Below are 13134 nucleotides of genomic sequence, written 5' to 3' on the forward strand. Positions count from 1 at the left end.
GCAGTTCCTTCTCTCTTCTATACTTTGCTCTTGCCATCACTCTGATACAAGTTAATCTTCATCTCATCTGTCCACAAGACCTTTTTCCAGAACTGTGGTTGCACTTTTAAGTACTTCGTGGCAAACTGTAACCTGGCCATCCTATTTTTGCGGCTAACCAGTGGTTTGCATCTTGTGTGTAGCCTCCGTATTTCTTTGTTCGTAAAGTCTTCTGCGGACAGTGGTCATTGACAAATCCACACCTGACTCCTGAAGAATGTCAAGACAGGTGTTTGGGGATTTTTCTTTGTTATAGAGAGAATTATTCTGTCATCAGCTGTGGAGGTCCTCATTGGCCTGCCAGTCCCTTTGCGATTAGTCAGCTCACCAGTGCTCTCTTTCTTCTTAATGATATTCCAAACAGTTGATTTTGGTAAGCCTAAGGTTTGGCTGATGTCTCTAACAGTTTTATTCTTGTTTCTCAGTCTCATAATGGCTTCTTTAACTTTCATTGACACAACTTTGGTCTTCATGTTGATAAAAAGGCAATAAAAGTTTCCAAAAGTGTTGGAAAGACTGGAGGTAAGACTTGCTGCTGAGAACTCTCTTATACCTGCATTAAGGAGGCAATTTAAAAACACCTGAGCAAATACAAACGCCTGTGAAGCCATGTGTTCCTAACATTATGGTGCCCTGAAATGGGGGGAACTATGTATAAACACTGCTGTAATTTTTACATGGTGAAACCAAAATATAAATGGGCTTTATTAAAATCTGACAAGGTGCATTTTAACCACCTGTATTTTTTTCTATAACAAATCTCAAATTGTGGAGTACAGAGGCAAATAAATAAATGATTGGTCTTTCTCTCAAACATTAGAAATGTATAAGGGGTTGGACACGTTAGAGGCAGGAAACATGTTCCCAATGTTGGGGGAGTCCAGAACAAGGGGCCACAATTTAAGAATAAGGGGTAGGCCATTTAGAACTGAGATGAGGAAAAACTTTTTCAGTCAGAGAGTTGTGAATCTGTGGAATTCTCTGCCTCAGAAGGCAGTGGAGGCCAATTCTCTGAATGCATTCAAGAGAGAGCTAGATAGAGCTCTTAAGGATAGCGGAGTCAGGGGGTATGGGGAGAAGGCAGGGATGGGGTACTGATTGAGAATGATCAGCCATGATCACATTGAATGGTGGTGCTGGCTCGAAGGGCCGAATGGCCTCCTGCTGCACCTATTGTCTATTGTCTATTATGGAGGGCACTGTATTTGTGGTTGTATTCTGTCTAAACTACCAGATCCTTTCTTTTTTATGTACATGATACGTATGTGAATATCTATGTGTGTATCTGAAGATATGCTTCTATCAATGAGGACAAGACATTCTTTTGCACAACTGCGCATGAGAAAAAAAAATTGTAATTGAAAATTAACTTAGTGTAGAACAACCTTCCTGGTGTGTCTTGGATCTTGTGAGGAAAATTCAACTTCTGACTTTTTGGCAGGACCTTTGTTTGTGTTAGCAGAGTTTTCACTCGCATGGATGAAGTCAATTGTGGTGCAATGTGAAACGTATCCACTATCTCAATCCCATTTGTCTGAAAAGGATTTGTTTTTATTTTTTCACAGAACAACCAAATTTTATTGACTATAATTCTCCTGTAACCAAGCCTTTTAAAGGGCCAACACGCAAACACCATTCTTGGTCTTCATTAAGACCTGTGACCTCCTGCAACCTTAAATACAACTTAACATCTGTATCTTTATTGCCTTGAGGAATTACAGTCATTCTCTGCTTCCAAACCTTAGGATCATTTCAGCTACTGCTGCTGATTTCTGCCATACCTCTCAGTTTGTTGCTCAGGCTGTCTTAGAAAGATCACCCCAAAAACCGTACTAAAAGAAAGAAGCTTGCATCTACTTTCTCTTTAGTCCACAGGAACAAAGCATTTGCTGAGATTGTAGACTTCTCCGAAGTACACACAATCATAGCCTATATCCATGCAGATATTCCCTGGTAATCTCTTGCAAGGAGAGGGAAACAATTAATATTTCAGGTCCTGGATCCTTTATTAAAACTGAGAAAGAGTGAAAACAAGTTATCTTTGGGGAGCAGAGAAGTTGGGAAGGGTGGGTTAACACAAAGAAAATATCTCTGATCGGGGAAGACCATCGCTCTATTTTTGATTTCAAGTAACTGAACCCAGTCACTGGATGTAGCTGTCTTTACTCTTTCTCTTTCTTTCTCTTAATGTTATATAGGAATTAAATTCATATTTGCAACACATTAACAAATAAAGATGCTTGATGGTAGGGTCATGTTACATGCCAAGCTGGCCATACTACACATGGTAGGGTCATGTTACATGCCGAGCTGGCCATACTACACACGAAAAGACTGACGACTGAGCTGAAATGATGACAGGCAAAAATTGTCACTTCTGATACAAATCGAAAGAAAGATAGTGTGAGTTGCCTAAAGTTAAAGATAATGTTTTCTGAAGTGTCAACAGTGTGATCAGTGTGCTCAGATGAAAGATGAGATATTGTTCCTCAAGTTTATGTTAGGATTTGTTTTAACGGCACAAGAGCCATAAGTAGAAAGGTCCGAATGGGAGTGGACTAGTGAATTAATGTGGGAGGAAACCAAGATCATAGTCAATCCCACAGACTGAACAATCAACCAAACCATGTCAAAGAGCTGTATAATGAACACTGAGTGCACTAGATTGGAAGAATTCAAAAAACTTGTGTGGGAAAAGAACTGCAGATGCTGGTTTAAATCAAAGGTAGACACAAAATGCTCGAGTAACTCAGCGGGTCAGGCAGCATCTCGGGTGAGAAGGAACGGGTGACGTTTTCGGTCGAGACCCTTCTTCAGACTGATGTCAGGGGAGGGGGAGGGACAAAGATAGAATGTAGTTGGAGACAGAAAAACTTGTGGGAGAACTGGGAAGGGGGAGGGAATAGAAAGGGAAAGCAGGAACTATCTGAAGTTAGAGAAGTCAATGTTCATACCACTGGGGTGTAAACTACCCAAGCAAAATATGAGGTGCTGGGTCAGTTTGTGCTGGGCCTCACTCTGACAATGGAGGAGGCCCAGGACAGAAAGATCAGATTGAGAATGGGAGGGGGAGTTGAAGTTCTGAGCCACTGGGAGATCAGGTAGGGTAAGACGGACTGAGCGGAGGTTTTCAGCAAAACGATCGCCGAACCTGCGCTTGGTCTCGCCGATGTAGAGAAGTTGACATCTGGCGAGCCTCATCGACAATGGAAGAGGGGAACCCCCGTTTCCTAAAGAATGAGGACACCTCCGATGCCCTGGTATGGAACACCTCATCCTGGCATCCAGATGCGGCGTAGACGGAGGAATTGGGAGGAGGGGATAGAGTCTTTACAGGAAACAGAGTGGGAAGAAGTGTAGTCAAGATAGCTATGAGAGTCAGTAGGTTTGTTGTAGATGTGGGTCAATAGTCTGTCTCCTGTGATGGAGATGTCGGAATTGTTCCAAGTAAATTTGAGAGCAGGATGGAAATTAGTGGTGAAGTTGATGAAGTCAGTGAGTTCTGCATGGGTGCAGGAGGTAGCACCAATGCAGTCGTCAGTGCAGTGGAGGTAGAGTTTGGGGATAGGGCAAGCGTATGCCTGGAACAGGGATTGTTTTTACGTACCCTACAAAGAGGCAGGCAGGCCCAGGTGAGTGCCCATAGCTACGCCTTGGATTTGGAGGAAGTGGGAGGAATCGAAGGAGAAGTTGTTGAGGGTAAGGACCAGCTCTGCTAGGTGGAGGAGAGTATTGGTTGATGGAAATTGGCTGGTTCTGCAGTCGAGGAAGAAACGGAGGGCTTCAAGACCCTCCTGATGGGGGATGGAGGTGTAGAGTGACTGGACATCCATAGTAAAGATGAGGGAGTGTATCCATAGTAAAGATGAGATAGTAAAGATCAGGCAGCATCTCGGTTACTCCAGCATTTTGTGTCTACCAACTCAAAAAACTTTTTGGATCCCTCAATGGGGAGAAGGGAAGAGGTGAGAGTACAGGTGTCGCATCTCCTGAAGTTGTGTAGGAAAATACTGCAAAGAACATCATGAGGGGTCCTGGATCTAAACATTACCATTTATTTTCCCACAGATGCTGTCTGACCTGATGAGTGTTTCCAGCATTTTCTGTTTTTATTTCCGATTTCCATCGTCAGCAATTTTTTGATTTGCATTCTCTTGCAAGGAGAGCTTGACTGTAGCTCTGGCGGGTCCCTTTAGACCCATTGCACAAAAATATATAGACAGTGCTCTTCAAGTATGTTCAGGTCTGAGGTGTTTGGAGAGAGCAAAATATGTGGATTGAACCAATGAATTGTCAGCAAAATCATCCTGGCAGTACACCATCATTCTATGCTATAGATTTTCTACATTCTGCATGTGAGCTACCAGTTCTTGTTTTCAGTGCTGGGAACTTTGATTTGTATCATATCTTGGGTTAAGCAGAAATGTTGAAGTATATAATCCGACACAGTGTCTCCCCTTCCGCCATTCTATTTTAATTATCTCAGGTTGAAACGATCATATACATTTTTCAGAATAAAGCAAATTGCTGTAAGACCTCAGCAGGGAAGGCAGCATCTGTGGAGACTGCGAATAGTCATATTTCTCTGGTTACATTACACATTTTTCCACTCATCGTTCGCATTCACATTCATTTAACTCATTCTGCAGCAGGTTTTGTAGAAAAATAACTGCAGATGCTAGTACAAATCGAAGGTATCACAAAATGCTGGAGTAACTCAGCAGGTCAGGCAGCATCTAGGAGAGAGGGAATGGGTGACGTTTCAGGTCGAGACCCTTCTTCAGACTGATATTCAGTCTGAAGAAGGGTCTCGACCCGAAACGTCACCCATTCCCTCTCTCCTAGATGCTGCCTGACCTGCTGAGTTCAGCATTTTGTGATACCTGCAGCAGGTTTTAGTTGCCCATCATACCTTTCATTGCTGACCATTTAGTTCCCACTTCACCAAACCTTCAATTTAGAATTCTCATCCGTGGGTTCAAATCTTTTCTTGATTTTAGTTTAGAGATACAGCGCGGAAATAGGCTCTTCGGCCCACCGAGTCTGCACCGACCAGCATCTCCGCACATTAACACTATCCTACACACACTAGGGACAATTTACACTGAAACCAAGCCAAATAATCTACAAACCTGTAAGTCTTTGGAATGTGGGAGGAAACCAATGATCTCGGAGAAAACACACACGGTCATGGGGAGAACGTGGAACCTCTGTACAGACCGCACGCATGGTCGAGATCGAACCCGGAGTGCTGCAAGTGCTGTAAGGCAGCAACTCTACCACTGTGCCACCGCGTCGCCCTCTTGCCAATGTTGCCAATCTCTAACTCCTAAGCTTCTCCAATCTCACACCCACAACTTTGCCCTAAAACCTTCACTCTTCTAACTGATATTTTCTGTATCAGGCCTTCCCTTCTTCCCACCACTAAAAGTTCGGTCTTTAGTAATCAAAACACAACTTTCTCAAATTTCCTGCTGAATCCTCCCGCCTCTTCACTTTAATATTCTCCCTTCAGTTTTTTGACAAAGCCAATTCCTTTAAAATAATGTTGTCTTTTGTTCACCATTTGCCCCATTAGACTTAAATGAAACAGTTTGACATTTTTCCTGCAGGTAATTTTGGATGAACATTTCTCTTGCTAACTTTTGTGTTGTCCAATATTACTTATACTGTCTCTTCCCCTCCCTCATCTCACCTTCGCAACATTTGGCTCTTCCTGTGCTTGGCTGAGTTCACCCTCGGCCACCTTGTATATCAAAAAATGAATGACGTCAGTGTCTTTAAAAAGTATGGGACCAATTTAAATTGCCTAGTGAGAGTAGGGTATGAGTAGTCCAATTTTAAATTGCATTGCCATTTTCTTCAATAAAATAAGAAAAATGACCCATACTTTTAATATGCAAATAAGGGTCATATTGTAAGACTCTCGTGCAATTGTGACATAGCAATGAGTGGAGCATGACTTGGCAATGGTTATCATTGATATTCATTATTGAACTCAATAATGTGCAGTTAAAGACATTGTTGTTCCATAAACAGGTAAGCTTATAATTATTTTTGTAGGGCAAAGTGAAGGATGATAATTCCTCTGACTATCAATAAACATGCAACCTTTTACTGTGTGAAGTGCTGATTGACTTCAGAAACGCTTACTCCAATATGTAGGTGCTTTAACCTATAACAACCTTGTAGAAACATAGAAATATAGAACAGAGAAACATATAAAATAGGTGCAGGAGGAGGCCATTCGGCCCATCGAGCCAGTACTGCCATTCATTGTTATCATGGCTGATCGTCCCCAATCAATACCCCGTGCCTGCCTTCTGCACATATCCCTTGATTCCACTAGCCCCCCAGGAGCTCTATCTAACTCTCTCTTAAATCCATCCAGTGATTTGGCTTCCACTGCCCTCTGTGGCAGAGAATTCCACAAATTCACAACTCTCTGGGTGAAAAAGTTTTTTCTCACCTCAGTTTTAAATGGCCTCCCCTTTATTCTAAGACTGTGGCCCCTGGTTCTGGACTTGCCCAACATTGGGAACATTTTTCCTGCATCTAGCTTGTCCAGTCTTTTTATAATTTTATATGTATCTATAAGATCCCCTCTCATCCTTCTAAACTCCAGTGAATACAAGCCTAGTCTTTTCAATCTTTCCTCATATGTCAGTCCCACCATCCCAGGGATCAATCTCGTGAACCTACGCTGCACTGCCTCAATTACAAGGATGTCCTTCCTCAAATTAGCGGACCAAAACTGTACACAATACTCCAGATGTGGTCTTACTAGGGCCCTATACAACTGCAGAAGAACCTCTTTACTCCTATACTGAAATCCTCTATTGTGAAGGCCAACATTCCATTAGCTTTCTTCACTGCCTGCTGTACCTGCACGCCAACTTTCAGTGACTGGTGTACAAGGACACCCAGGTCTCGCTGCACCTCCCCCTTACCTAACCTAACTCCATTGAGATAATAATCTGCCTCCTTGTTTCTGCCGCCAAAGTGGATAACCTCACATTTATCTATATTATACTGCATGTGCCATGCATCTGCCCACTCACTCAACCTGTCCAGGTTACCCTGCAACCTCCTAACATCCTCTTCACAGTTTACACTGCCACCCAGCTTTGTGTCATCCGCAAACTTGCTAGTGTTGCTTCTAATTCCCTCTTCCCAATCATTAATATATATGGTAAACAGTTGCGGCCCCAACACCGAGCCGTGCGGCACTCCACTCGCCACTGCCTGCCATTCTGAAAAGGATCCGTTTACTCCTACTCTTTGCTTCCTGTCTGCCAACCAATTTTTTATCCATGTCAACACCCTACCCCCAATACTATGTGCTCTAATTTTGGTCACCAATCTCCCGTGCGGAACCTTATCAAAGGCTTTCTGGAAGTCTAGATACACTACATCCACTGGCTCCCCTTCATCCAGAAGATTAGTCAAGTGATTTCCCTTTCATAAATCCATGCTGACTTGGGCTTATCCTTTTACTGCTATCCAAATGCACCGTTATTACCTCTTTAATAATTGACTCCAGTATCTTTCCCACCACCGAAGTCAGGCTAACTAATCTGTAATTCCCCGTTTTCTCTCTCACTCCTTTCTTGAAAAGTGGGATAACATTAGCAATCTTCCAATCCACAGGAACTGCTCCTGAATCTATTGAACATTGGAAAATGATCACCAATGCGTCCACTATTTCTAGAGCCACCTCCCGGAATACCCCGGGGATGCAGACCATCTGGCCCTGGGGATTTATCATCCTTCACTCCGTTAGTCTACTCAATACTATTTCTCGCCTAATGAAAAATTATTTCAGTTCCTCTAACCCCCTAGATCCTCTAACCTCCAGTACACCTGGGAGATTGTTTGTGTCTTCCTTAGTGAAGACAGATCCAAAGTACCTGTTCAACTCTTCTGCCATTTCCTTGTTACTACCCATAATAATTTCACCCGTGTCTGCCTTCAAGGGACCCACATTTGACTTTGCTACTCTTTTTCTCTTAACATATCTAAAGAAGCTTTTACTGTCCTTCTTTATATTCTTGGCCAGCTTCCCCTCGTACTTCATCTTTTCAGCCCGTATTGCCCGTTTTGTTACCTTCTGTTGTCCTATGAAAGTTTCCCAATCCTCTGGGTTCTGGCTACTCTTTGCTGTGTTATACGTCTTTTTTTAAAGTTTTATTCTATCCCTAACTTCCCTTGTCAGCCACGGTTGCCTCCTACTCCCCTTAGAATCTTTCTTCCATTTTGGAATGAAGTGATCCTGCGTCTTCCGGATTATGCTCAGAAATTCCTGCCATTGCTGTTCCACCGTCAATCCTGCTAGGATCCCGTTCCAGTCTACCTTGGCCAGCTCCTCTCTCATGCCTTCATAGTCCCCTTTGTTCAACTGCAGCACTGACACTTCCGATTTAACCTTCTCCTTCTCAAATTGCAGATTAAAACAAATCATATTATGATCACTACCTCCAAGAGGTTCCTCTACCTCGAGTTCTCTTATCAAATCTGGGGTTCATTGGACAACGCTAAATCCAGAATTGTTTTTTCTCTGGTAGGCTCCATTACAAGCTGCTCTAAGAATCCATCTCAGAGGCACTCTAGAAAATCTCTTTCTTGGGGTCCAGAACCAACCTGATTATCCCAGTCTATCTGCATATTGAAATCGCCCATCACCACAGTGGCATTACCTTTCTTACATGCCAGTTTTAACTCCTGCTGCATCTTACAACCTACATCCAGGCTACTATTTGGGGGTCTGTAGATAACACCAATTAGTGTCTTCTTGCCTTTTCAATTCCTCAAAACCCACAGAGACTCTACTTCGTCAGTCCCTATGTCTTCCCTTGCAAGGGACTGAATTTCATCCCTCACCAGCAGAGTTACCCCACTGCCTCTGCCCACCTGCCTGTCCTTTCTATAGGATGTATAACTCTGAGTATTAAGTTCCTAGGCCCGATCCCCCTGCAGCCATGTCTCTGTAATCCCCACAATGTCATATCTACCAACCTCTAACTGAGCCTCAAGCTCATCTACTTTACTTCTTGTACTTCGCGCATTCATATACAGTACTTTTAATTCCTTACTCATCTCACCCTTCACATCGATCCCTATTACACTTGGCCATACTCTATCTCTTTGTGAGCTTTCTTTCTCGTTAATTCTGGGGTCATTAACTATCCCATTATTCTCTTTCCCTTTAACTCCATCCTTGACTATCCCATTTGACACCCCGCCCCCCCCCCCCTTATTTAGTTTAAAACCACCCGTGTAGCAGTGGCAAACCTGCCCGCCAGAATGCTGGTCCCCCACCTGTTAAGGTGCAATTCGTCCCTTTTGTACATTTCCCCTTTACCCCAAAACAGTTCCCAGTGATCTAAGAATCTAAATCCCTGCCCCCTGCACCATTTCCTCAGCCACACATTCAGGTTATGTATCTCCCAGTTCCTGCTCTCGCCAGCACGAGGAACTGGAAGCAAACCGGAGATAACCACCCTGGAGGTCCTGCTTTTCAGCATTTTTCCGAGCTCTCTAAAGTCACGCTGCAGAATATTCATCCCCTTCTTTCCAACATCGTTTGTGCCAACATGCACTACCACTTCCGGCTGTTCACCTTCGCCCTTGAGGATTTCCTGCACTCTGTCCATGACGTCCTGGATCCTGGCACCAGGGAGGCAGCACACCATCCTCGAATCCCCTCAACAAATCTGTGATCTGCAAAAGTATCCATGGGAGCATCCATGAATCTACTGTGATTTGAGCACTTCAATGTTAATCCACCTTTCACACTGTACTCTATCTAATCTCCACTCTAATCCCTCCCTCTCCATCTGTTTGCTACCATCGGTCTTGGCTTCAGTCCACCACCAAAGAGATAGAGCATTAATATTAATCATGCTCAAATAGGTGAGCATTCTGTGGACGTGTTCCAGGTCCCAGCACTTCTCAATTAATATTAATAGGATTTGAAGTGCCCTTTTGGGGCATGCCTTCCTGCGAGAGAGGACCACATTACAGACTTTCTATCCTAATAATCCATTCTTTTACAGAAATGCCTCTTGTCAAGCACCCTACTATTAGACAACCTCTGACTCCTACTAAAGCCTCTTCTGTAGGTCTGATGGACAATTTTCAAAGAACTGTTGAACCCAAAGATTTATCGGAAAGGTAATATCTAATTTTGTGGCACCCCATTTATTCCTTGTTTCTTTTATTAAAATTTTGTGCATTTGTAAATCATATGTTTAAGTTGCAAAAGTTCAAATTGGGTGAATTTTCAATTTTGACATGCTGAGCACCACACTCGTATGTGATACTACAAAGTAAGTAAATAAGATTCTCCCCACTGTTTTTGCAATGAAGCTGACTATCTAATTGAAAAAACATTGTGCTGTAAATACAATTTAATTTTGCTGCTAACTTTAATCCAAAAGTTGCTGCTTTCATCAATGTGCACCCTGAAGAGGCTTCCAAAGAGGTTTTCATCAAGGCCAATTGGATTTCTATTTGTTCTATACTGTTTGATATTCAAAAAGGAGATTGAATTAATGTATTGCCATTTTCTTTCAACACTTGTACTGGTCTTATCCATTGTTTTCCATGCCAAACATCCCAAGCCTTCTAAGGAAGTAGAGGTGTGGGTGTGCTTTCTTGGCCATAGCTTCAATGTGGATGGTCCAAGGATTGTTGGTGATATTTATTCCTAAGAAGTTGAAGCTCGCGACAATCTCCTCTTCATCACCATCAATGTATACCAGGTTGTGTGTACTACTTTGCTTCCAGAAGTTGATCACAATCCTCTTTGTCTTGCTGACATTGAGGGAGATGTTGCTGTCTTGGCACGAGGTTACAAGGTTCTCAATTCCTTCCTGTACTCCATCTTGTCATTATTTGATATCCGGCCCACTGTGATGGTGTCATCTGTGAACTTGATATTGAGGGAGAGCTGCGTACGTTCACTAGGTTAATTCCCAGAATGGCGCGACTGTCGTATGTTGAAAAACTGGAGCGACTTGGCTTGTAGACACTGGAATTTAGAAGGGTGAGAGGGGATCTTATTGAAGCATATAAGATTTTTAAGGGATTGGAGATGTTAGAGGCAGCAAACATGTTCCCAATGTTGGGGGAGTCCAGAACCAGGGGCCATAGTTTAAGAATATGGGGTAGGCAATTTAGAACAGAGATGAGGAAAAACATTTTCACTCAGAGTTGTAAATCTGTGGAATTCTCTGCCTCAGAAGCCAGTGAAGGCCATTTCTCTGGATGCTTTCAAGAGAGAGCTAGATAGAGCTCTTAATGATAGTGGAGTCAGGGGGTATGGGGAGAAGGCAGGAACGGGGTACTGATTGTGAATGATCAGCCATGATCACATTGAATGGCGGTGCTGACTCGAAGGGCCGAATGGCCTACTCCTGCACCTATTGTCTATTGTAAATTGAGTTGGATTTGGATTTGGCTGCACAGTCATGAGTGCGTAAGGAGTATAGGAGGGGGCTGAGAGCACATCCTTGCGGGGCACCAGTGTTTAGGATTATCGTAGAGTATGATTTGTCACCTATCCTCGATTAATGCAAACACATTTCTGAATTTCTACAATTCTGAAACTGCCTAAGGATGGATGAGATTTAAGGTAGAATAAAAAAATAAGCCCCAAAATTATGTTTAATGTTTTGGATTTTTTACGCAGGGGAGCAGAGTGTAAAATTAACAAGTAACATGAAAGAACTGATTAAAAAGCATAACCTGAATATACTACCCCATACATATCTATTTTTACAGATTAAACAGCAGTCTGTAATTCACTAGGCAAGTGTTGGACTTATCTTGACTATAAACTTTGTTCATAAGCCTTGTAAAGGATTTGCATTATTTATGATGTCATTTTGAGGTTAATGTTTTATATGTTTAATAAATTATTAATAGGTTAAAGTCATTAGCCTACATGATAACCAAAGGTTTCAATTATCTCTTTGAATTTACTTAACAATAACAATGGTCTGAGAAATGTGTTGAAAGGAAAACAAATAGCATCTGAAACAAAACTCTGTAAAGGTACAATAGGTTATTTAGTAATGGATACTGCAAGTCAAAATGAATGCCCAATAAAGATAATAAATTGCATTCATTTTTGAAAAAGTCACATTTGTTTGCTACACTTTTCCAGCTTTTAGATAGAGGACCATTCACAATAACTAAGATGGACTAGATTTTATATGAAGGTTCCCTAAGAACACAATTTAGTAAAGCTAGCCGAAATTTCAAAAGTAAAGGTCTGCTTGATCATGGACAGATGGCTGAGTCAGAGTAAATGGAAACCAGTTCCACTGTTTTGACTACACTCTTACATGATAGTAGTACATTCAGATACACTATGTTTCACCCCCCCCTTGTGCACCTTTCTCCTATTCTAGTCATTGACGTCCTCATAACTGAACTCTGCTTCCAGTTTGACTGTGTGACATTGAATTCATCAATGTTTCTACCAGTGCAGCAGGATCTTACTGCATATTCCCACAGTCCTGCTGAGATATTTGACTGCAGTCTCCATCAGGTTAGCAGGTTCAGTGGCTCTGTTCACATGAGAGGGAGAGAGGGAGAGGGGGAGAGAATTTTCTGGGTAATTTATATTTGTTCTATTTTTTGGAGTTGGTAGATTAGTTTAAATGTACTTAATTACATCTACTATTTTTAAGTTTTCTAATTAAAATTGGCTTTTAAAAACTTGAGTAAGGTTAAAATTTTAATTGTTCTTGGAGATTTCTCAATGCCTGTTGACAATTTTGACTGCTGGTTCAGCTGAAGACTTTAGCTGATCCACTTTCAAAACATTTCTACACGATTTTCAATTGGAAAGGCCTGTGTGGTGTTGGGTCTTACCGATCAGAATGGAGCTGGCTCCATTAAGGAAATTCACATCAGGGATTGTGCTCAAGAGTGAAATTAACAGGAAAGTGGAGAGCACGGATTGTTCACAGCCCTGGTCTATTATGATGAACATAGAACCATATGCATGGAAACCAGCCCTCTTGATAGGGTAGACAGAGGTATTTCTAAATGTCTGGGGAGAAGGACACAAATAAAGGACCTACA

General features: G+C 42.2%; 1 protein-coding gene across 5 annotated transcripts in view; it reads left to right on the forward strand.

Moving 5' to 3' along the window:
• hikeshi (heat shock protein nuclear import factor hikeshi) overlaps nt 1-13134 on the forward strand; it is a 95569-nt gene that overhangs the window by 56255 nt on the left and 26180 nt on the right. For all 5 annotated transcript variants that reach the window (XM_078402665.1, XM_078402666.1, XM_078402669.1 and 2 more), the window contains one exon: nt 10095-10212. In XM_078402665.1, coding sequence (XP_078258791.1) covers nt 10095-10212 — 118 coding nt within the window. The remainder of the gene's footprint in view (nt 1-10094; nt 10213-13134) is intronic.

Source organism: Rhinoraja longicauda, chromosome 7, assembly GCF_053455715.1.
Source record: "Rhinoraja longicauda isolate Sanriku21f chromosome 7, sRhiLon1.1, whole genome shotgun sequence".
Taxonomy (NCBI): Eukaryota; Metazoa; Chordata; class Chondrichthyes; order Rajiformes; family Arhynchobatidae; genus Rhinoraja; species Rhinoraja longicauda.